The sequence below is a fragment of the Myotis lucifugus genome, unplaced genomic scaffold (assembly GCF_000147115.1).
Source record: "Myotis lucifugus unplaced genomic scaffold, Myoluc2.0 scaffold_1135, whole genome shotgun sequence".
In the NCBI taxonomy this organism is placed as follows: Eukaryota; Metazoa; Chordata; class Mammalia; order Chiroptera; family Vespertilionidae; genus Myotis; species Myotis lucifugus.
The window spans coordinates 66,708-91,140 of NW_005872183.1; the positions used below are offsets into that span (position 1 = coordinate 66,708).

General features: G+C 54.5%; 1 protein-coding gene across 1 annotated transcript in view; it reads left to right on the plus strand.

Annotated features, from left to right (window-relative positions):
• The window catches only part of LOC102431453 (serine/threonine-protein kinase ULK4-like), a gene marked incomplete at its 5' end in the record, with an annotated part of 79,518 nt that extends 55,526 nt beyond the window's left edge, over positions 1-23,992 (plus strand). Inside the window, one exon of the mRNA XM_006107363.3 lies at positions 23,736-23,992. Coding sequence (XP_006107425.1) covers positions 23,736-23,825 — 90 coding nt within the window. The remainder of the gene's footprint in view (positions 1-23,735) is intronic.
• Between the last annotated feature and the right edge of the window lie 441 nt (positions 23,993-24,433).

The window sequence follows — 24,433 nt, forward strand, 5'->3', positions numbered from 1 at the left end:
CCGGCTGTGTCTGTGCCGGCCTGTGTGTGTGGGCTCCCACTCTACTGCCCGGAACTGTTAAGGCCCAAGTGAAATGGGGGCACAGAAGGCCTCTGAATCCGGAGTGTGGAGGCGAAGGGGCTTTGGAGTTTTTAGATGACTTAGGGTCGAGCCATCGCTCGGTCTGTGACTCAGCACTGAGCCCGGGACTCCCGTCACCCCTCACCTTGATGATGGACACGCTCTCGCCGCATCGTGGCTTGTCCGTGCTCTGTGGTCCTGACCCCGTTCCTGGATGGGCTGGTAGAACAGGGAGAGTGAGGCCTAACCGAACTGAGGTCCAGCCTGCACGAACCGCCCAGGTGAGCATCCCGCGACGAAGTGGGAGGTGGGAGCAGTGGCCAGCCTTGGGGAAGGTCCAAAGGCGCTCAGGGTGTCAGATCACTTGCAAAACCCATAAAAAGCAGTCAGCCCAGGGTCAGTTTCCTGGAGAAAGTGAAATCCCTCTCCCGACACGTGGGGAGGAGGGAAGCTGGGAGTCGCTGATGGAAGGGAACAAGGGGGAAGTGGGCACGTGGGGATGCGGGACCGCAGAGCGCCCTTGAGCTGGCCGGTCCCGGTCACTGTGGGCATCGACCGGCGCACCGAGTCCCGAAAGCTGGACGGCAGGATTGTAAAATCCGTGACAGGAAGCAGCTCTTAGCTTCAGGGAGAAACCATTTAACTGTGAGAGGAGCCCTGGCCTGTGGCGAGGAGGCCAATTTGTGTGATACTCATCTGGAACTCCTCCGTGCTCATACAGGTCAGGGAAATTTAATTTTGGTTCTTGTGTCTTAATAATCCCACGTGTTCCTGTGCTTTTTTATTCCCAAGTGCAGTTCCCTTTGTCAAATCTAATTTGCTCTTCCAATAGACACTCTTTCTTCCGAAGAATTTTATTTTTTCATTTGAACGGTTTAAAATCCTAAGCCAGTGATGGTGAACCTATGACACACGTGTCAGAGGTGACACGCGAACTCATTTTTTTGGTTGATTTTTCTTTGTTAAATGGCATTTAAACATATAAAATAAATATCAAAAATATAAATCTTTGTTTTACTATGGTTGCAAATATCAAAAAATTTCTGTATGTGACACGGCACCAGAGTTAAGTTAGGGTTTTTCAAAATGCTGACACGCCCAGCTCAAAAGGTTTGCCATCACTGCCCTAAGCTGTGTAAGCAAAGGTGTTTCTTGCCGCATGGCGTTAGTGAAAACTTGGAAACAGTCTGAGTGTTCGTCCGGAGGGGACCTATTTTGTCAGTGTTGGCCCATCTGTATAAAGGCATACAATTTAGTTCTTTGAAATAATGAGGTGGAACTAAATCTATTGATAGGAAAAGATGTTATGGTATCAGGTTGTATAACTGTATTTATAGTGAGTTCACATTTTTATAAGCATTAAATACATATGACAATGTAAGTTTAGAAAAGAGTGTACCAAAAAGGTGTCAAACCATTCACAGTGTATCCCCTCCAATGGTGAAAGTTATCGAGAGAAGATTGTATTTTCTTATCTATGTATTTATGTATTGAGCTGTAGTATTTGGGGTTTTATAGTAAGCGTGTGTTTATTTTATTTTTTTAGAATTCACATTCCGTTGAGGTTAAACACTCATAAAGAGAGAAAAAAATCACCAGAGGCATGAGGTTCTATAAATTCCTTACACTGAACTCCCTGCTCTCCAGCTTGAGCCAAGATGTTTGGAAAACTTGAAAAACCAGAGATTTCTAAGTAGCCAACGTAGCCAGTTGAAATTCCTTATAATTCTTTAAGAACTTGAATTGTTGGTCCGTGCAGCAGCTCGGAAGGAACCCAAAGGCATTGTGTCGAAAGGTTACCTACAGTGTGATTCCACTTATCTGACATTCGTCAGCGATGGGGAGATCACTGCTTACCAGGGTTTGGGGAAGTGGGGAAGTGGAAGGCTGTGTGTGTGTGTGTGTGTGTGTGTGTGTGATGGAATCAGCCTATATCCTGACTGGGGTAGTGGTGAACATGCTATTAACATGCTAAATTTCATAGAATGACACATAGAAAAGTCCTATCTAATAAAGAGGGAATATGCTAATTGACCCTCACACCATCGCAAAATGATGGCGGTGCCCACAGCCAATAAGGAGGGAATATGCTAATTGACTGACATGACCTCAAAGATGGCAGTGCCCACAGCCACAAGATGGCGGCGCCCAGTCCCCTCAGCCCCACCGGTGGCAGGCGGGCCTGGTCTTGCCACGCGCCTGCCTCTGGAGTCCCCCAGTCCCCTCAGCCCCCCAGCCACCCAGGGCCAGCCGAGGCTTGCACTGCCGGCAGTGGCAGCAGCAGAGGTGTGATGGGGCGTTGCCTTCCCCTGATCGCCGGGTCGCCTCCCGCCCCGAGGGCTCCCGGACTGTGAGGGGGGCAGGCCGGGCTGAGGGACCCCTCCTCCAGTGCATGAATTTTCATGCACCAGGCCTCTCGTTTTACTATAAACTAATTTAAATACTTAAAAAATTTTAAAGCAAGAAAATAAAGGAATAGGGAGCCAAGGAAGATTGTGTCTCACACACGAAGGAGCATGGCTGTGGCTCTGCACCCCGGACCCACCCTCTATGCCCAGCTTGCTCTCCTTGGCTGAGTCCCAGCAGCTGCCTCAGCCTCCCCTCTGCCCGGGCATCAGGGCCTCCACCCAGCAACTGCGAGGGATTGTCCAGTTCCTATTTGAGCAAAGCCCGTATCAGGAAGCTCAGCACCTTCCAGGACTTGTATTGGGTTTACTAGCACATGTATACCTTCCGTGTAACCTCCTCCCTGTACTCCCCCAGCAGCACCTCATGCTGCGCGCCGGCACCATGTCACCTCAGGCCCAGCCTCGTCTGTAGTGCAGCTCCAGGGACATCCGTGTGTGCAGTCTGACCTCTGCGCTGTCGGCACCCCCCTCTTGAAACGGCTTCTTGGCTGACCCGGCTCCGCTCCGCCTGGTTTCCAGACCCTCCCAGTGCCTGGCCTTCTGCCTGCTGTCTCGTTGTCACTGTCCCTCTGCACATGCGTTGGCCAGAAGTCGCCGTGCTTCTCTGGCTGTGGTCTGACAGCAGAGCACGCAGCCGGTCTGCCCTCTCGCTGACCCGGACACCGGTTTTGGTTAGTGGTGCTGATGGCCCACATCGCCGTCTCTGGAAGCCGCGTTGCTCTGTGGACCGGAGTGTGCAAACACTGTTCTTTGGCCTACGCGGCCGCGAAGCCTCAGCGTGTTCAGTAGGGGTGGGTTCTCTGTCTTTCATTCCCCACTCATCCTCTTCATTGTGTCTTTCTAGGGTGGCCACCCCTAACTTTCCCGATCCCTTTGCAGCCTGCGGGGTTCTGACATCTGGCTCGTCCTCGTTCCCCCCGGCCTTGGGCTCAGACGCGCCCGGTCTCCATCCCGTCAGTGGTATAAGGACCTGAGGCCGGGAGCCGGCTGGGCTCCATCCGCCGTCCCCTCTGACTCACTGGGCTAGGCTGTTCGCAGGAGAAGTGCCCACACGCCTTACCTCCTCCTCCGCCCGCGTCCCTCTCGGAAGCGATCCCTCTCGCGTTCCCGATGTCGTCACTCTTTAGACGTGACTGCTAATTGTACGCCTGGGTGCCAGGGTAGGTTGCCGGGGCAGGCTGGCGCCACTTAAGTACCAGTTATCATCCTAATTAGCATCGCTGCGTCCTCGAGTGGGTTTGAAAGCCGGGCCTCCTCTGGCACCTCTCAGGTGTGTGGTTGTTAAGAAATGACTGCACACATCTACACACATGATGTCTTATTTCCATAATCGCCGCACCGGAAAGGTGACCGCGGCCTGCTGGAGAGTGAGAAGGTGTTAATTACGCTAATAGCTGGGGATCCCGAAGCAGCCTCCCTGGTTGGGTTGGGAAGGGTGTGGGTTCCAGGAATGACAGGGAAGGCAGGTGGCCAGGGACCTGGTGCAGGAAAGGACAAATGGATGTAAGAGGAAGGGAGACTGCAGAAAACACGCAAAGGAAAAGCAACGAGAAGTGGCCATTGGTGTGATTAAAACGTGTACTATTAGCCCGACTGGCGTGGCTCAGTGGTTGAGCGTCAGCCTGTGAAGCAGGAGGTTACGGTTTGATTCCCAGTCAGGGCTCATACCCGGGTTATGGCTCCATCCCCGGTGTGGAGCGTGCAGGAGGCAGCCGATCAGTGATTCTCTCATCATTGGTGTTTCTCTCTTTCTCCCTCTCCCTTCCTGTCTGAAATCAATAAGAATATTTTCACGTGCACTATTACAACGTGGTACATTGAACAGGCCAGGGAGTTGGTGTCATTTGATCCTGAACAGCGTGTCCCACGGACTTTGTCCAGCGCGTCTCCCACCGAGTGCCCAGGGTGTGAGGGTAAATGGAGGAGGGACAGCCTGTCCTTTCCCTTCCCCTCCCCAGAGCCAGGGCTTTATTTCCAAACTTCTTTTTTTCCCCCCCTCTCATTTCACCAAAAAAAAAAAAGGAAAAAATAAAATCACCCTAACGCAAAAGTTCTGGGCCTCACTAAAAGTCTTACCCAAGGGTGGGCTTACGATGCCGTGTCGTCCGGCACTGACCTGGCCTTTGTGGTTATTCCTCAGCTAGCTGGTGGGGGGACGGCATACAGCCTGGAGCCCACATAAGGCACGTGCCCGCGTGCTAATGGCCCTGCTCTGGGCGGCGTGGGGCGTCTGCTTCCGGATGGTGGTCCCTCCGACAGCTGGTCTGGCCAAGTGCTTCTGTCCTCTGTTCTCCCAGAGCATCAGACACTGTCGGAGTGAACGGTTCCTAAATGACCTTGACATAGTAAAACAGACCCATCCACACCAATCAGGGTGAAGCGACTTATGGAGAGAGGAGAAACTTACTAAAAACAGCTCACAAAAACGTACTGACTGCCACCTCAAGTACCGAGACAGGACACCCTCGCCACTTGGATGAAGCGGCCTTTACTCCTGACCACAAATACAGGTTTCCTGTGAGCTTTCTTCTGCTCCAGAGCCCCGCCCTTGTCCCCTATTGGCTGTAGCTTCCTTTGCCTGAAGTCTGCCATTGACCTAATACATACGTGCTTTTTACTCTGTGGACAGAGGAGGCAGCATACCCTGTTATCCTACTACTCGAATTCTCCTAGGGTATGTCCAAGCACGTAAATGTAACTTTCTTAAACTTAGGATGATTACATTTCCAACAAATGTAGCATAATTTAGTTGAAGAGAATTGGGAATTGTAGGAGGCAGGTGTTTCCATCACAGATTCTAAATGGTCCCTCCGTTCATAATGAAATTCCTGCCGGAATTAGCTGCAAACTTGTATTTAAGAATCGAATTTGAAGCGTTGTCCGTATTGATTTGTGAGGTGATGGTGCTTCTGTGAGCAGAATGCTGGATGGGCTGCTGGGGAGGAGGGCAGAGCGGTCAGCTCTCGGGGAGCCCGGGTGTGCTGAGCGGAGTCCCAGCCTGGGCGGGCAGGTGTGGGGGCCACTGTGCACAGTGATTTTTACTTGGGCATGACAAAGGCCTGGTTTTATTTTACTACATATATACATGCATTAATTATTGTATATATCTGCATAGATATATACAAACACACATGTATGTGCAGGGGTGGGCAAAAGTAGGTTTACAGTTGTTCATATGGAAAATAATGCAATAACTAGTAAAGAACACAAGAATAAGCTCTGTGTTTTGCATGCTCAGAACTGGAAACCTACTTTGCCCACCCTGTATATATGCTCAAATATATTTTTATATATGTATGTGTGTGTATATGTATATTTATATCTATTCATATCTTATATATAAAATAAAATCCATTCTTTCATTAAATAGTATACCTGCTTTAGTGGCAGGAACTTCTCACATGCCATTTCAGTGTCTCAGCACCATTTTCCGCCCTGGCCGGGGTGGCCCAGCTGGTTGGGCATCGTTCCATGCACCGCAAGGTTTCTGGTTGGATTCCCAGTCAGGGCCCGGGTTAATGCCCGGGTTGTGGTGTCAGTCCCTGGCAAGGGGTGTGCAGGAGGCAGCTGACCTATGTTTTGCTCTCACATCGATGTTTCTCTCCCTCCCCCTCTCCCTCTCCCTCTCCCTCCCCCTCTCCCTCTCCCTCTCCCTTCTTCTCTCAATAAAAAAATTTTTTTTCAACCAAGACAGTAAAAATTCTAGAATCTAGAATTTACCAAATGGTATTTGCATTGAAAGTATCTGCTTTACCTTATAACATAAAATCTGATTTTTTAATATTTAATTGGAGTTTAAGTCTTTTAAGAAAGCAATGAATAATTCAAATATAAATATTTTGGGGGGAAAGTGTTTTCTGTCTCGAGTCCACCTGCAGCTCATCTGAACTCTTCCGGCTCCCAGGACCCTGCCCCTCCTGGGCTTCTTTCAGACACGCTCACTGTTCTGAGCGACCAGACTGATCCTGTCACTTTTTGAAAAGAGCTTTCCCTTGTGGATTTTGGGGAGACGGTTGGCACGATTCTCACCTTGTAGTCATAGGGGCCAAGCGTGCAGTGTCAAGCTGGACTTTTCTAACAAGCCTAGCATGTGCACCATCAGAAAAGTGCAGGCTCCGCTGTGAGGAGATGAGGGGCATTCTCACCACCATGACAGGCCCGACTGGTCCTTCCCCTTCTCCCTGCCGGGGAGGTGAGCTCATGGGGCTGGCAGTGACTCTTGGCGAGGACGACCCTGTTTGAACTCTCGCGGCGCTCACGGTTTTCTCACCTCCTGTTTCAGCACAAGGCTTCCTCCGCTCAGGAGGGAAACGTACGGTTTGCCCTGAGATGCCGGTTGGAAAACAAGAAACCAAAGGAGGCCGTCCCCAGACGAGGGCTGCAGGGGAAGGAGGCCGTGCCCTCCGGTGGCGGTTGATGAAATAAAGAGGAAACTCCGGCACGTGGAGGCCCAGGCAGAGAGGGTGCCCTTCGCCTCAAACCTCTGCTTTTGCTTACACAGTCTGCCCACTGTTCTCCCCACTGGTCCAAGCCTTCCTCCCAGACCCGCTGCCCGCCTGCTCTCTCCACAGCGGTCAGCCCCCTCCGTCCGCGCACTGAGTGGTCGCTCCCCTAACTGGCCTGTATGCTCTATCCCTCATGGGACCTCCTTGTTTTCTCTGATTCTCGAGTTTTTGGTAAATGTCCCCTGCCAGGTGAAGGCAGGGTCTTATATTGCAGGCCTTTGTCTACCCCTGTGCACACAGTAGGCACTCAGGGCGTGCACTGGATTTGTGCGAGGATCTCATGAACGCAGCAGATGGCTCAGCCCCCCTCCCTCAGTTTAGCTTTCTGATTGCAGAGCATTGATTGCTGACTGCTGGACAGTAGGCGGGATGTCTCCTCCCCAGGGCTGGCCACGCCCGCGTCTTCTTTGTGTCCCCCTTGCGTCCCTAGCACAGGCTGGGCACACCGGAGAGTCTCCGAATCTTCTGGCTGAGTCGACAGGAAGGCCCCCGTGGGAGTAACAGCAACCTCAGATCCCGGAGCTCGGGCTGCGCGGCTTCTGCTGGCTCATCCCCAGGGACACGCGGTCTTAACCCCTCAAAGCACCGAAACCGAGATGCGGCGGATCACGAAACAGCGCGAGATGGCCGGGCGCAGGCCTTGTCGCCTTCCCCATCCGTGCACCCAGGGAGGTAGCTGACCTGCACACCCACAGGAGAGGGAAGCATTTCAAACCACTCTCCTCCCGTTTTTCTATTGTTTTGTCTTGAAGTCTCTCTATTCCTCGGTGCTCTTGATTGCAGCTTAGTTTGCTTGCTCCTTTGTGTTGACTCGGTAAACAAAGCCCTTGTTGCCACCCCCTACCCTGGGCCTGCCTTTTTCTCCACCTGCTAGTGCTCTTGAGAGCGAGGGCAAGGGTGGGGGTGCATCCTCAGCAGGTGTGCAGGTGTCTTTGCAGCCAGCCCTGCCCAAGGGGCAGCGGGCACGGCTGAGCGCCTGGCTGCAGGCTCCCGGTTCCAGCTCTGGGCCGGCTGGTGCAGAACTGGCTTTCTGTAGAACAGGAGCGCCGAGGCCACGGGGGATTTAATCAAAGCACACTGCAGGCGCTAATTAGCCCGCATCTTCCTTTCTTTGTCTTAGAGCTGAATTTAAAGTTTCTCTCTTTAGTTAGGTGCCCAGGCCCTCTGATTTTTGGGCTGTTTTTCAGCTAGGGTCAAGATTTATTTATTTTTCTTCTCCCCTTCAATATCTTCTCATGCACCGAGCTCTTTTATATATGTAGGTGTCTGGTTTTAATTTACACCAATGATTGTGTGCTATTGATCTTGTTCTTTTTTTAAACTTTTTTCCACCTAACACTATACTTCTTTTTTTTTTTAATCCTCAAGGATGTTTTTTCCACTGATTTTTTTTAGAGAGACTGTAGGAGAGGGAGTCATGGGGGAGGGGGGTGAGAGAGAGAACATCGACATGTGAAAGACATTGATAGGGTTCCTCCTGTACGACCCCCAGCAGGGATTGAGCCGGCAACCTGGGCATGTGCCCTGACCAGGAATTGAAGCATCAGCCCTTCAGCACACCCTTTGTATCCATTCTGCTCCATGGAAAGTGGTATATCACTGCAAGTTCAATTTGCCTTTCCCTGCCCACAAGTGCTTCTGTGAATTTTCTGTTCATATCCTCTTCCCATTCCTCCATCCGTGGCTGCTCCTGGCTGATGTGCAGGTACAGCATAGACTTATATCCAGATATTTATATGTAGATCTAACGATGGCAGATATTACCTCCGTGCCTGTCATGTTTGTTAACTTTGCCTGTGATGTCCTTTATTGACCATGAAACTAGCAACTGTTTGCCTTTGGTTAGCACCGTGGGAGCCTTGCTGGAGAAGTCTCCCTGGTGCACAGTCATAAAGACTGCTGCCTACAGTGCGTCCTCCTCACCTTCATGTTGGCAATGTCATCCTGTAAGTCTTTGGTGCACAGTTATTTGTTTCTTTCTCACTTGAGGGAAGCAGAACTCTTGAATGTAGTTCTAATGCGTTTGCGATGTAGTCTATCTAGCAAGCAGTGGTGCTGAGCATTGGATGATCTGGCTAGAAGTAAGCATCCGTGTTTTTGTTTTTTTAACCGTCGGTTCTCAAACTTTCCTGTTCATGGGAGCTTTGTGGACGGGCAGGTTCTTGGTCCCTGCCGAGGGTTCTGGTCCATGGAGTCGGGGGCGGGGCGCTGACACCTGCTTTGCAGGCAGGTCCAGGTGATTCTGACGCAGGTGGCCGGTAGCTGGTGCTTTGAGAGAGACGATCTTAGAGGGGGTAGATTTTCCTGTTCCTGTAGGTTTCTCTTTTCTGGATATTTCATATAATTGGCATCATCCAATCTGTGGCCTTGTGCCTCTTTCTTCACTTAGTATCATACTCTGTGCTCAGTTCTCGCCTCCCTTGCACGACACCAACAGGAGCCCTCAGCTCCACCTCACAGTTCCTCACCGGACACTTTGACACAGGAGCGAGTGCCATAAGGAGCAGGGATCCCAGTTTGCCAGATTGGCTTCCTGGCTCTACCGAGCAGAGGCAGCAGTAGCCGGTCCTGAGTCCTGGTCAGAGGCGGCTGCAGTGGTGGTGATTGGTGCGGACTTTGTCCTCGGAAGCTTAAGGTCAAGTCTTCCAGCTCCCCCTAAAATTGTGAGCCCCCAGAATGTTCCTCTGCTTCCGTCAGCGAGGCTTGATCTCAGGGGCTTGCTTCCCAGAACCCGAGTGTTAGGTTTATCCACGTTAAAGTTCCCATTTCTGCTGGGCCGAGTCCATGTGCTGTGGCAGCAGGAAACGCAGGCAGATGGCTCCCACGTTACCCAGGATACCGAGTGTCCCCCGCCCCCTGTCCCAGGCCTTCACACGTGCCCCTTTCCTTACATCCACATCCAAGCGTATCACCCCTTTGTCATGACGGCAGGAGATCCAGGCCCCTCCCAGGTCTTCCCTAGACTTCCTGGGGCTCTCTGAACCCCTTTTGGTCATCACCTCTCACCTCCTGCCCTCCCACGTGGCTCCCAGGTACAATCCCGGGGACTTCTGCTGTTGCACAGATGGGGTCAGCTGAGAGCCAGGCCCGGTCCTGGAGTGTTAACATAACCCTGATCCTTAACTGGCCACTCAAAAGCCTACCGGACGCAAGCAGGCGAGCATAGCATTCCCAGAGCCTCTTACTTGTTTTTAAGAAGAGAAAGTAACTCATTTATAAACGTCGGTGCTTTACCGACTATTAGCCACACAGCGCCGGCGCCATGCCCGGGAGGGAGGGTGTCACCAGAGCGTTCTCCGAGCTGGGACCTCCGTGTGTGCTGTGGACATGGACAGGGCCTCGGTGCCTGGGTGTGGCTGTGCGGGCAACGCTAGGCCTTGATTAAGGTTAAGCGGCTCCCAGGTGCCTTCGTATTAATTGGGATGTGTTCTTCAATCTCAGAATAACTTCCATCCAGAAATCAGTGAGAACTTACTGCAAATCCTGTAGAGTTTATTTGTTACCCATTTATTGCTATCCCTTCAACATGTTTGTGTTAAATAATGCCCGTTATAAACACATATTTAGAGGAAAGTTAGACATCATCAAATGCTTTCTCTGTAGTAATAAAGGTTTCCCATCTAAAAATTGTTTGAGAAGAGCAAATGCCCGTTCGTTTTTACCACTTAGAGCTGCCGTGAATGTCCCAGAAATAAATACTGGCTAACATTTACCTCTTCCTTAGTTCCCTGCATTTTCGCAGCTTTATGCCAGCCTGGGTGCCCCAGTGGGCATGAATCAGACAGCTCCGCGGGTGCCCCAGGCTTCCACCCGTCAGAGAAATGTAACCAAAGCCTTATTTTCCCATTTTTCACCGACTCGGTTTGTACCTCCTGAAAATAAATCTTGTGCTGGCAAGTGTGCGATGAAACTGGTGCTCAGACTCTGCTGGTGGCGGCGAGACCTGGCCCGGCCCGTGGGCGAGGCACCTGCATTTCTGCTTCAGGAGCCCTGTTACAGCTAAGAAGCTTGACTCGGTAATCCTGGCCCTACGACTCTATCCCACAGTAATGGGCTGGAACAGGAGACATGGTATATGTATGTGTCAAATCATTTATTCTTACAAGTAATCCGAAAGTCCATCAACATGGGCATGATCAGGCAAATTATATTAGCCTCCGTCAGTGGAATATTTTATAGTCACTAGAAATTATCATCATAAATACAGATTAGCAAGGTGGAAAAATATGTGGGCTATAATGGTTCAAAGTAAAAGTGTCACAAAAATAGTGTACCCACTGGGTTTACAAACCACCCCTCCTGAGCAGAGGATCACAGGACCTAAGGACCTCCCCTCCAGATTCCTCGGAGACCTCCAGCTACAATTCCGTATCGCTACCTTAGCCCGTCACCCCTAAACTTTGAATCAAAACCAGCCACTTTCATGGCACGTGATTCTACATTAGCGACTGAGGCTGGGAGCTGCCGCTGACCTTTTATGGGTCTTAATTGGACTCGTGCGTCCCGGGCAGCTGCAGGCCAGCTCGGTGGTTCTGCAGGTCCACGGAGCTCGAAAGGGCTCGCTGAGGAATGGGAGCCGTGGAAGATGACAGAGCCTGGAAGAGATGCAACTATAACCCCGAGAGGAAGAGCAGAGGCGCAGCCCGCGCCCTCCACTTGCCAGCTGGAGGTCACTCAACCTCCCTCTCCATCTCCCCCCCCCGCCCTCCCCGTCTGCTCAGTGGAGCTTATTTAGGTCGCCAGGTGTGTGCGTCCAGCTGCTGTTTGTCCAGCTGCTGTGTGGTTAAGGGAGGTAGGATATCAGGTGCTCGGTACGTGGTGAATCTTTAATAACTTAGCTGTGTCCTCCTCGTGTGCCACCATCTATAATAGCAGAGACCTCACCCGATCTCGTACCAAACACGGTCACACGCATGGAGAAGAGGAGGCCCGGGGCCTGGGACTGGTGTTCACTGGCCGCTTCCTTGGCGTCCGCCCTGCAGACCTGCCCGGGTGCCCTGAGCAGCGGGGAGAGGTTGGGCAGCACGCCCCCAGGGCTCCCTGCGCTGTCTCCAGGACCCCCAGGCGCTCAGGCTCATCCTGGGAAAGCTCACCCGGCCTTGACCTTTTGTCGTATAAAATGTTCGTGTTCAGGCCCCCAGAGCCTGTTAAACTCGCTTTGCATTTCGTGGCTGTTTTCACTCATGTGACATTTCGGAGGGAGCTGTGGGCAGTATTGATTATTATTGCCAGCAGGTACTGGGTCCAGACAGTGGTAAAATGTAATTAAGAATTCGGAGATCAGAGTGGCCTTGGGGTCCCATCGATTATTCTGGTCATTCGAGTGCCGCGACTTCCCCCTCCAGCACCTGAAGCGGGGTAGCACCCCCGATTTCAAAGGGCCGGCGCCCTCCGATGATGGCGTGTGCTTGCAATAGGAACATTTTTAGTGTGTGGTTTATAATTGCCAAAACCCACCATAAAAAAAACCCTTTAATTGCTTTAAAAACCCAAACTTTTTTTATGTTGGGGGGGGGCGCCGCCCCTATGGGAGAAAGGGTCGCCCCCCGGGGGGGGTCCCCCCCCCCCCCCCCCCCGGCTCTCTGACAAGGAGCCCTCACACCCACAGCGTGCTCGGGCTGTGGTCCCCGGCAGGCAGGGCGGGCCTGCTCTGCTGTGAACCGAACAAAGCGGGACTCAAAAATTCGCCGTCCGTGACCATCACATTCCAGGGCGTCTGGACACTGGCCATTCAGAGAATTACTGGGAGGAGGGTTTCTGCTCCGAGGGAGCACAGCCTCCAGGCCGGGCACACTGGGTTTGGCAAGCTTTTGGCGGAAGCTATCCTGGGACAATACGTTAAGGTCCCTCGAAGCATTCTTAGGGCCCGGTGTTAGTTGCTGATGACGTTAGCCAATCGCAGGACCTCCGAGTCAAAGTGGTTTCAGCAGGAAGTGCCTCACATCTCACAGAACAGGGTCCAGAGGTCCAGGGGGCCCCCAAGGCTCTGCCCGTTCCTCCTCCTCCTCCTCCTCCCCCTTCCACGAGCTGCTTCCTTGGACTGTCGTTGCAGGACGTGGGCAGCCCTTCCAGCGGTCATACCGAGACGGAGCCTCTGAAGTTTCTCCCCTTGGCCAGGGGGAGGATGTACCCCTCTGTCCATGGTCCGTGGGGTCCTGAAAAGGGGCTGGGAAACCGGCTGGTGTTTTCTGCATCGATGTCCCTTCCCTCATGCAGCTGCGGCCAAGCCCACGTCCAGTGAGGACAGCTCACGACCACCTCTCTTCCTGGGGCCGACGACGGCAGCAGCGGGGTCCGTCTTGGAGGGAGGGCGTGGCAGAGCCACAGGCTTCCCGGGGTGGAGTCACCTGGGCCTGGACCCTGCAGGTGGTAGGAGAGAGTCTGAGCACGTTTGCCAGCAGCTGGCTGTTCTCTCATGAGCCGCCAAACGTCTGATGGAGGCACCAACCTGTCCGGACGCGTAGCCCCAAGGTTCGCTCTGCCTGCCGCTGCCGCTGCCGCCTCTTCCCCGCCCTGTGTCTCCCGCCCCGTGGCCAGTCCCTCAAAGCCGGATTCTAAGCTCTCCTTGAAAAGAATATTTCTTAGAAGAGATGTTTTCTCCCTCTGAGAGACACCCCCGGAGCCAAGAGGAGCAGGAGGCTTTGATCTCGGAGGCATCTTTTTAAGTTTGATCTTTTGATCTGATGTTGTTTCTGTGTACTTAATGGTTTGCTTCCAAATCACCTGAACATAAGGTCAAATCAGACAAATACTTTCAAAAGCAAAGCCCAGACCCACACTTAATTGCAGCCCCTAGCCAAGTGCTGTTGCCTTGTTCTTCGCCACCGACAACTTGGTCAGGACCTGGCAGGGGGTGAGCGGAGAGCTTCCCAGCGGCTCCCGGGCCTGATGACCCGAAGCCCACGCAGCCAAGGACCCCTCAGCAGCTCTGCTGCCCTGTCCCCCCCGCAGCCCTGTAGGAAGTGGTAGGGAAGCTGCTCCTTCCCAGCCCCGGGCTGTGCGGTTTCCCTGTGACGTTCCAGCGAGGTGTGTACAACCCAGTCAGCTCTTCTCCGCCCCAGCGACACGTGGGCCTCGGAGCCAGAGCGGTGGGCAGTGCCAAGCATGGCGTCTCCGCGTCACCTGTGGATGGAGCACGCGTCCTGGTCTCAGAGCTGGGAGGCTCTGGTGGAGGCCCCTCCGCCCCTCACCTCCGCTGCTGCCACACAGAGGAGCCCTGGCCACAGGAGGCTGCGAGCTACAGACACAGGATTCCCAACAAATGGTACTGACTGCCTGTCGAGGGTTCAGAACCCTGCGTGGCTGCCATGAGCCAAGTCCATCAGACTCTGTTCTGGTTCACTCTGGTTACAGTCCTGTGTTCTAGGCCCAGGCCTGTAATTAACTCGGCTACATCTGTGCCAAAACATGAGTAAGATTTAAGATCCCATGGTTGCCACCCATCTTTAAGTCCATGAGTCAGTCCCCCGGCTTTTTTAATTTTTATTTTTTAGATAATTACCTGTGCTTTTTGAAGAAAACTGTGACCACTGGGACTGAGCTGCAGGGTGGTGCTGGCCGTCCGCCTGCTGTGCCACCTCAGGATGGCAACAGAGACGGAAAGTTAGAGCACGCCGGTTTCCAACCGCCCGGGGACGGCCAGATAAGCTTTGGACTCGTGAGCACTCAGGTGACTACGCAGGGACCCACTGCGGGCAAGATGGAGCGATGGGCGCCGATGTGCCCTCCCCACGGAACAGAAAGACTGCGTGTAGCAGGGGTTCCCCGGGCACTGGCCTGCAGGCCGCGGAAGGCAGGGGCCCGCGGGGCAGCGCAGAGGGAGCTGAAGCTGCGGCTGGCCGAGCTGACGGCCTCGAGAGTTTGCAGGCCAGGCAGGTGGAGGGCGAGCTGCGATGGAGCCCGGAGGTTCCTGGAGTTGAGGAGGCCGAGCCGAGAGTCCAGGAGGCAGACGCTGCCCAAGAACCCTGCGTGGGGAGGCCTGGGCTGGTGGAGAGGTCCCCACGGCGGGCGGCAGGGCCCTGACGAGTGCGTGTGGGAGGCCCCCAGTGCTCGCCCAGGGCCAGCACGAGGCCTGTCCCCCCAGCCAGGCTGGAAACTGCTGGTTCACGAGGCGGGTGTGTCATGCACAGCAAGGTCTTGCCTCGGGGGTAGTGAACGCGGACTGAGCCGTGCTCCAGACTCACCCACTAGGGAGTCCCTGGGACCAAAGCCCTGCATCCCTGTTAGGGTGCCCAGAGGCCGCTGGCGTGACGGCCACGGGGGGGGCCACAGCTCCCTTGAGGCCAGGCCCCAAGCCTGTCACCAGCACTGGCCACTCTTCCCCTTCCTGTCCCACTCCCCCTGGGTCCCCATGAGGATGCGGGCAGGGCCATGGAGGTTGGCCCGCTGAGCCTGCAAGAGCCTGGCACAGAGGGCTGCCCGGCTCTGATGGTGCCGGGAGCCTCTGACCTGCCTCCGTCAGTGTCATCCCCAGCCAATCGGACACGCGTCCAGACGCTGTTTCCCGGGCAGCCAGTTCTGCTCGGCGCTGTGGTCCATCGGACTCGGCCCAGAGCGGGATGTTGGGTCCGCTGACTTCTGCTGGGAGTCTCCCAACCCCATCCCCGCCCCCCCCCCCCCCCCCGCCAACCCACAGCGCCTGTCTGAACCCGCTAACCAGCTATGCATGAGGGGTGCTTCGTGTCTTAAAACCAATGACCGGCCTGTCTGAGGTGGAAGTCCAGGGACTTCTGGATTCCCTCCCTTCTCCCTGGTCCGGCCACAGGAAGGCGGGGAGCGTCTCCCAGGAGCGCGCCCCCTTCCTCACAGCCAACATCCCTGACAGGGACCCGTGGCGTGTCTCCATTTCTGATCAAGACCCTCCTCCTGAGTCCCGCGCCAGGGGAACATGCTGCCAGGAGGCCCGCATAGGCGTGCGTCTCATCCATACGCCTGGAGTGCATCAACTGGCCTGAGTTGCAAGCAGTGGTGCCTGACGCCTCTCATCGGAGGGACGAAAGTGCTTTCATCTTCCTGCGCGTGTGAGTTCCTCCCAGTGGTAACAGGGGAAATTCGCCCCCGCCCCCCGGCTTCATTGGGTCCCCACCCTGGCGGGTAGCGTGAAAGACGCGCCAGGCATAGGCGGTGACAGGCTCTGAGCTCAGACTCAGCTTCCCCCTGCCGGTGGTCCTGTTCCTACGCAGAGGCTGCCTAACTGGTGGGAGGCCCCCGAGGCGCCTGCCCCTGAGCCCCAGGAGGCTGTGTCTCCCTGCGGAGGCGCTGACTTGACCCCTGAATCTAAGGGCCCGGCACGTGCAGGGTCGCACCAGCTGGTGTCCGTGGGCCCCTGGACGGAGCGGACAGGGCTGCTCGGGGCACTCACCTCGGAATGAGTGGGACCCCTTTCCGCCCGCCTCTCGCTAGACCGAGGGCCTCGGGAGCAGGTCGGGGTGTGAATTTTCTTCTCCCACCAGAGGCCTCAAACTTCGGCCGTACCTGTACTCACGTCCACGTGTTTTTATAGTTCGTGTTGCTTACTTAACTGTGTTGTGAGCGTTCCCTGTTGTCCTTATTCATAGTGACGACCCCGGCAGAGTGGCTCAGTGGGCGGCGTGTCTTCATTCAGTGGCGTGAGGACTTGTCTAGCCTTGTTGACTGAAATCGCTCTATTCCCCGCCCCCCCCCCCCCGTACCCCCCTGAAATATGTAGTCCAGGGAAAGGGCTGGAACCGGCGCTGTTAAGCCACTCATCTCAAAGCCCCGCCATCACACACACACACGGACACTCATGTGTGTCCACACGGACACGCGCGCTCACACACCCCAAACTGAGTGATCCCTCGGCACAGACGCTTCAGTGTGAACGCAGACTCTTCCCAAGCTCGGCCGAGGGGCCTGTGGCTCAGGTTCGCACACGGCCCCTCCCGCCCGGGACCCGCCTTCTCACACTCACCTTCGCACGCGGTTAGTTGCCACGCGAACAGTTTCCCTTTTGAGGAGGTGATCTCGGCGCATCCGGGGTTGGCGTCCCAGGGCCGCCGCCTCGGGGAGCGTGTTGTGGCCGTGGTCTCGGCGCCCGGGGGCGGGTCCTCTGGGGAAATGCCTCCGGTTTGTCCCATCGCCGCCGTCGCAGAGGTCTGCCTCCCTAACTCTGCCAATTACAGCTGCTCTCTGACTGGGGTCGTTGGCTGGGTCAGGCCTAAAGGTTTCCCAAACCAGCAGTATTGTCTTTACATTTGAAACTTACTGGACTTAATGGCCAGAAACCAGTGTAATTATGAACAGTTTCTAAGCAAGAGGGGATTTTTACTGCCCCACAGAGAGCCGAGGGAGTTGGCTGGCCTGACAGGAAGAAGGGAGGTGGGTGATTTTCTTCTAGAAGATAACCCTGTCTCACATGGCGCGGGAAGGAAAAACATCCACTGCTCAGTGGCTCCCGCCAGGGCCTCGGGAGAGCAGGTGCCACGGGTGCAGGCGGAGGAGGGAGGTGTCCGTCCGGCCATGCTGGGGAGCACGCAGACCCCAGGAGGAGAGAAAGGTCACGCGAAGGAGGAAAAGTCCTTCCCACGGGTGTCCTCACTGAAGGCAGCTCGCCTCTGCCTCCGAGCATTCGGGATGCTCACGTCACCCTGCCCTGCTCGCGCTGTTCCAAGTCCAGGAGCGGCTGCGGGAGACTGCAGGCCCAGCCACTCCCTGGGGACCTGGGCTCCCGGGCAGAACGGCAGCCTCCTCCTCACCTGCAGGAGGCGCCATCTCGCCTTCCCCAGCCAGACAGGGCCCGGCTCTCCCTCTGCGCGTCATTGTCTCCCTGTCCAGCGCAGCCCTCTTCACCCCGAGGAGTCGCCATGTTCCGATGCCACGACGTCCCAGGGCCCCGTGCTGCCAGGTCTCACTGCGACTTACAGCCGAGCTGGGCCTCACGCAGAACAGGCAGGAGGCGCCACCGTGGGCCACCTGGTCACCAGGACGATGCTCCTTAGCCCGGTACCGTTCAGTCCCCTCCAGAAGACCTTGTTCACGGGGATCGGGGCCAGATCTGGGGGAGCCAGGCTTTGTGACGGGGCCTGTCTTGGCAAGACCCCACCTCTTCCCTTGGGATGCCCCAGAGTGAGTTCCCCTGGGGGCCCCGTCACTCCCTGGGGATCAGGCCCGAGGCAGGAATCCCTGGGGACACCTCTCGATGTCTTTTACATCAGCCCCCGCGGCTCGGACAGGCCATGGTCGGACAGGCCTCACTTGGTTTTGTGGAGGAACATTACGTCTCTGAAGGGCCCCAGGGAAGGCACAGACCCTGCGAGGCAGCCGAGGGCTGTGCGGGAGGCTCGCTCAGCGTCCCAGGAAGACGCGCTGAGCACCTGGGCTGTGCTCTTCCAGTCTCGCTCTAATCTGATGGGAAAGGTGGGGCCCTGGCAGCAGCTGGGGAAGTTTCTGGAGGGGCCAGCATGAGCAGCAGCAGGTAGAGGAGGGGAGGGGCTGCCAGATCCCATCCCGGCGTCCGTGGCAGGGGGTAGCATGTCTCAATTCGCAGTGGGTAGAAGTGGCTTTGAAGTAACAGAGGAACCTCAGCTGGAGAGAAGGCAAAGTATATGTTAAGAGAACAAAATAAAGGGGCTGGGTGGGGAGGTTTGTTTTGGGGATTTAAACTCTCTGAAGTAGAGTTGTCATAGTTACCTGCTTGTTTTTACTTGTATTCCTGAGATCTGAAGCCCATGGAATTAAAGTAATGCTCCCCCGTGAAGTCTGTGTCAGTGCCAACAGGCCCCTGGGCTGCCCTCCCGTGGGCCCCGTGGGCGCCCGATTTCTTTCCGCGTCTCTCGGTGCTGCCTGGGCCTGTCCGGGGTAGCTGGTGATTAGAAAACCGGGGTTAACGTAGCTTCCGTAGCCACGCGCACTCAGGACCACTGCGATCTAGACCTCCATCACGACACGCCCACGAACGAGGCCCCACGGCCTGCCCACACCTGACTCGCGTGCAGCTACCGCTCGCATCCCCCAGACCATTTCTCCACGGAGCAGCTCGCCCGGAGCACGGATGGAGCTGATGCTGTGGCTCCCACCGTAAGGGGATCCATCACGGGCCACGATGATGGACGGTGCAGCGCATCTGATGTACACGTTTTCCAGGCCTTCGATGAGGTGGGGGGGCACCAGGCCTGGCTCTGTCCCTCAGTGGCCGCTCTGTCCCGGACAAGCCACTGTCCCCGCTGTCCTTGCATCCTCAGCTACACACGGAAGAGGCTGCGGCGTCGGGGTCCTGCCGCCATCGGGACATGGGACACGCCTGTGGCTAGCGTGCACCTGGGAAGCCAAAGTCCCCACAGGCAGGTGCAAAGCCACCACCTGCAGGTCGTGAGCCGGTGGGAAACGAGGGATAAGAGTTCCGGTTACACGTGTGATGCCTGAATGCCGACTGACAGGTCACCATGTGGAAGGCCGAATGAAGCGACATATTTACCCCAAACACACGAGCAGCTTCTCTGTGTGTCGTCCGTCAGGTACACAGGAGGGGAGGCCCAGCCTCCCAGCTGGCTCCAGCTTCAACGCTCCAGTCATTTCCCCGAGAAGACCAGGCTGTGGACGGTCCTGGCAGCAGGTGAGCCTCACGCCTTTGGCAGGACCCACGTCTCCCTTCGGATGGGTTTCACCGGGCGGCTCCCGGGCAGGCGTCTCGGCAGCGGCACCGGGTAGCGCTGGGGCTCCACATCCGGCCAACGGGTTTCGGCATAAAGCAGAGAAACGTGAGGCCGGCAGGGCTGTTTGCAGGAAACGGCCACCTGCCTCCTGAAGGTTTTAAAATAATGAAACCACCCCCCAGTGGACTCTTCAGCGTCCCAGGAACCTCTGCTCCAGTCGCACCTTCCTGCAAAATAACATCGAGTTTGCTTGCCGTGGCTTGTGGGGACGACGGGGCCGCTGGCAATGAAAGTCGTAACCACAGGGAGCGTACTGTGTTGGCACCTCCGCCAGCCCCTGCGTCCTTTACTTCTGAAAGTCGCCTCAGCCGAGAGAGGTTGTCCAGGAGTCGCTTGGCCATGAACGCAGGCCCGCGGGGAGCATGCCTCCTGCCGATGGCAAGGAGATTCCTCTGTGGGTCTCAGTGTGCGGCCAACACTCTCTGCTCACGTAGCTCGAAGGAGAAGTAGGTGAGCCGCCATTTGGCTTTCAGGCAAGTTTAAATGGAAGGCTGAAGGCCACACTGTGTGGTGGATACAGTGGGGGCTTCAGAAGGAAGGTTGGTGTCCATCTCAATGTATACGCTTCAGTGGCCAAACTCGGGGAGAAAGGAGAAATTCACGCCTAAGGATCATTCAGTTCAAAGCCACTTGGAATCTGAATATTGCAAACTTGACTAATTGCAGAAAGCTGGTGCCGGAGGACAAAACAATTTAGCAAGGCGAATGGGAACTCCTGTCTTCTCAGAATGACCCAGATTTATCTTTATTCACATCTCATTCTACAGATCCAATCAGACGTATAAACCAGGTAGCGCACATGCGTTCCTCGCTGTCTTTCCATTTCCCTGTCCAAGGACATCTCGGTTCCTTGCGTTCTCTAGTGACTAGGGGGTACGCTGCAGTGGACTTCCGCACACAGCTTTTTACGTGGACATCAGTTCTCAATTCACGTGGGCGGGTACCCAAGAGTATAGTTGCTGGGTTGCAGGATGAGGTTGTGCTTAATTTCATGAGGAATTGCCAAACCGTCCTCCAAAGCGCTGTGCTGTTCTGCACTGCCACCAGCAGGAAGGGGGACTCGCTGTGGTCCTGCTGGCGTCTGTTATCGTCTGTTACCGTCAGTTTATAAAACGTTATCCTTTCGAATAGGTATGTGGCTGAATTGCACTGCAGTTTTAACGTGTTTCCCTCATGGCCAGTGATATTGAGTATTCAAGGGCTCATTTGCCACCTACATATCTTCTTTAGTGAAGTGTCTATTAATTCTTTTAGCACTTTAAAAATGTTTTGTCACTTTCTTCTGATCTCAGTGTGAAGAGAAATCCACAGTAATTCAAATCATTGTTCCCCTCTAAGTAATGCATCTTTTTTTTTTTTTCCTGCATGCTTTCAACATTCCTTGGCTTCCAGTTTGATTATGAACTGCTTGGGTGTGGATTCATTGGATATCTTGTTGGACATTTTCTCAGCTCCTTGAATCTATAGGTTCATGTCTTTCATCACACTTGGACCAGTGTTAGCTATGATTTCCTCCAATACCTTTTCATCCATTTATGCGGTTCTCTCATTCTAGGGCTCCAGTGACACAAACCTTTCGTTATTGTCCTACAGGTCCCTGAGGCTCTGTCCTTTGTGTTTTTTTTTTCTTTTTTCTTTTTAAATTGCTTAAAGTATTACAAAGGGTATTACATATGTGTCCTTTTTTTTCCCCCTGCCCTTGACAATCCCCTGGCCTCCCCTACCCCCCTGTCCTTTGTGTTTTCAACATTTTTTCCTCTGTTGCTCAGATTGGATCGTTTCTATTGATCTGTCTTCAAGTTCGCTGCCTCTTTCCATTCTGCTGATGAGTCTATTCAGTGTGGCTTTTTATTTATTTTTTGTTAATATATATTTTTTGGTTCTCTTTTATATTTTCTAATTTTTATAGTCTATTTTATTTTAATACTTTATTCTGTTTTCATACTGTTCTATTCCATTTTAATATTTGTTTCAAGAGTGTTATAGTCTATTTTAATACTTATTTCAAGTGTTACTGTTTTAGCCTTTTTATAATGCTTTAAAGTCTTTGTCAGATACTTCCAACATCTGTGTCATTTTCTTACGTATTGTCTTGTCTCATGTGAGTTGAGACTTCTGTGGTTGTTTGGATGCCCACCTTTTGGATTTTATCCTGTTTTAAATATTACATTATAAGGCGCTATGTCTTGTCGAAACCCTACAGAGAATATTGATACTTTTATTTTAGTAAGCAGTTCTGTTGGGTAGGTTCAGGCTGCAGCTTGGAATTATAAGTTCAATATCAGATTCAAAGCACTTGCAGTGCTGTTGGGATCTCTCTTGTGTGTCCTCCAAGGGTCAGGCTGGGGTCTGGGCAGAGGTTTGTTAGCTCAGTTCTCAGAGTTTTGAGTGTGCTGTTTGGACCAGTTCCACGCAAGCACAAGTTAAGGGTGAGGCCAGGAACTCATAAATAAGTTAATGGGGTTGCTTTCTCGAGCTCTTCCCGGTTCCCTGGTCTCCCATTCTCCGTCTGGCCATACACCGCTGACTTGCACAATTGTGGTATCTGGGCCAAGCACTGGGAGGACAGAGAAGAGAGTTTTGGCTGCCACTGTGCCGCCCCCACCGTCGTTATTGCATCAGAGAGCTGAGGAGAAGGAAGGAAAATACCCGAGTTTCATCTCTTCTCTCTGAGCTTTGGGGTTTCCTCTCCCTTCCCCCAAGCCTGGCTTCTCCGGAGCTCTCTCCTCGCCCACAGTGCTCACTCCGGGGGTTGGATTGGTTGAGTCCTGCTGGCCTTCCTGGAAGGAGAGAAGGGGATCCAGTGTCCTTCCCCGCCTGCCTGTCGCTGTTTGCTTCTCACTGTTCTCCAGTAGCTGAGCTGCGTACTCTGTCCAGGTTTCATAGCTCCATTCGGAGGGAGAGCAGAGGAGCATGTCTTTTCTCTCTCAGCCAGAACTGGAGTCTCTGATATTGTTTACAATTTTTATTTTCTAATTAACTCATCTTTATATGCAGGACAACAGTTGGTGTTGTTCATAAGAGTCCCATTAAGTGGCCAAATCACATAATTTTCCATTAATTCTTTTGGCTTTGTTGATGCCTACATTTATGTCCATTTCACATGATGCTATTTTGGTCCCTTCCTTTGATTGCGTGATTCTCACTATATTTTCCATTTGCACCTTCTGACTAGCCTTGTGAGTAAATGTGGTCTTACCGTTTCTTTGCAACCTGTTGGGTGATTGTTTGGGAGCACACAGTCCCATGGGAGGGCTGGGCAGGGCAGTGGGTGTGGATGCAGCTCAGCGGACCTGCATGAGGCACATTTTGGGGAACCTCACCGAAGGGCCCGGCCGCCAGTGTAAGCCTGTGCTCACCTCAGGCAGAGCTGAACCACAGCAGGCATTCCCAAACGGCAGCCTCTGGAGCTCACCCAGTCGGGTGTGATTTCAGGGCATTTACATGCAGCTCTTTGAAGATGCAGGTCTTTGCAGCAAGCACACCCATCCCATACAGCTGAGCTGGCAGTGGGTGAGGCACACGTGGGGAGTGGGGTGGCGCAGGTGCAGAGTCCACCTGCAAGTTTAATGACCCCCGTGACTTTCCTGTCCCTGTGGCTAAGAAATTTCAGCCTCTTCTTAGAACTGGGCGACAGCAGTCCAGCCTGGGCTGCCACGGTCAAGGGGAAAGGACACTTGAGCAGGGGGTCACCTGAGGCCAGCCTGGGGCCAGTCTCCAAGGGGACGATAGGCTCCGGCTCCCTAGGTCCTGCCGTGGTGACCCCTGCGTCTCCCTGAGCCCCGGTGACCTCACCTGTAAAACACACCGCCGCTCACCGTGCAAGGCGAGGCCGTGGGAAAGAGGAGAACGGCAGAGCCTTCCGAAAGTCCGGTGCCACCTGAGGCAGCCCACGTGACCGGGCACATCCCCCGCCCGTGACTCCCCAAGGGCCACCACCGTCTGCCTCTGTCCCCATGGTCAGCAGCGTCCTGTGGGTGGGGCTGAGGCTTGCTCCCCAAGGCCACAGGTAGCCCGACACTCAGGGTGCCCACCCACTGGGCTGAGTCGGGGCTGGGCCCACCGACCACTGTCTTCTCCCGCCTTTGCAGGTCACCTCCAACGAGAAGCACCTGGAGAGCCTGAAGGGCGCGGGCAGCCTCCTGCGGGCGCTGGAGCGGCTGGCCCCGGCTGGCGGGTGAGTCGGCCCAGGAAGGGCCCGTGCAATCTATTGGGCTCAGCAAACACTGACACACTCTTTTTTCTCCGCCTGTCCCCCCACTCCCTCTACACACCAGGGACCACCGTCTTCCACTCGGTCATTGCCACTGAGGTCCCTCCCAGCGGGGGAAGCATGGTCACTGTGTCTCTATCCCCCTGGGGACCCCCCACTGTCCAAATGAGGGGTGTCAACAGGAAGAGGGATAAAAATCAGGATATCTTAGTGCCCCCAATATCACATCTATAGGGGATAGAGGTGAGGGGGGAGTGGACTATGACTAGCTGGGAGGGGACAACAGGTGGGAGATGTGATGAACCCCATAAGGTGGTCGGTAACCAGCCTGTGTACACGCACCCCCATGCCAGCCCGGGCCACAGGCGACATTACCGCCACCTGGCAGAGGGACTGGAGGTCAGGGAAGGGCTGGGGTCAGAACCGACAGCTCAGCCTGCCCGGCAGCACCAGGCTGCCCCACTTGGCCAGAAGGAAAACCTGGAATCTGTGCAGTGTCTAGAACATTCTAGAACTGAGGGGCAGACCAGGCAGCGCTGTCACCCTGGAGCGCCAGCCCCACCGTCATGCGGATGC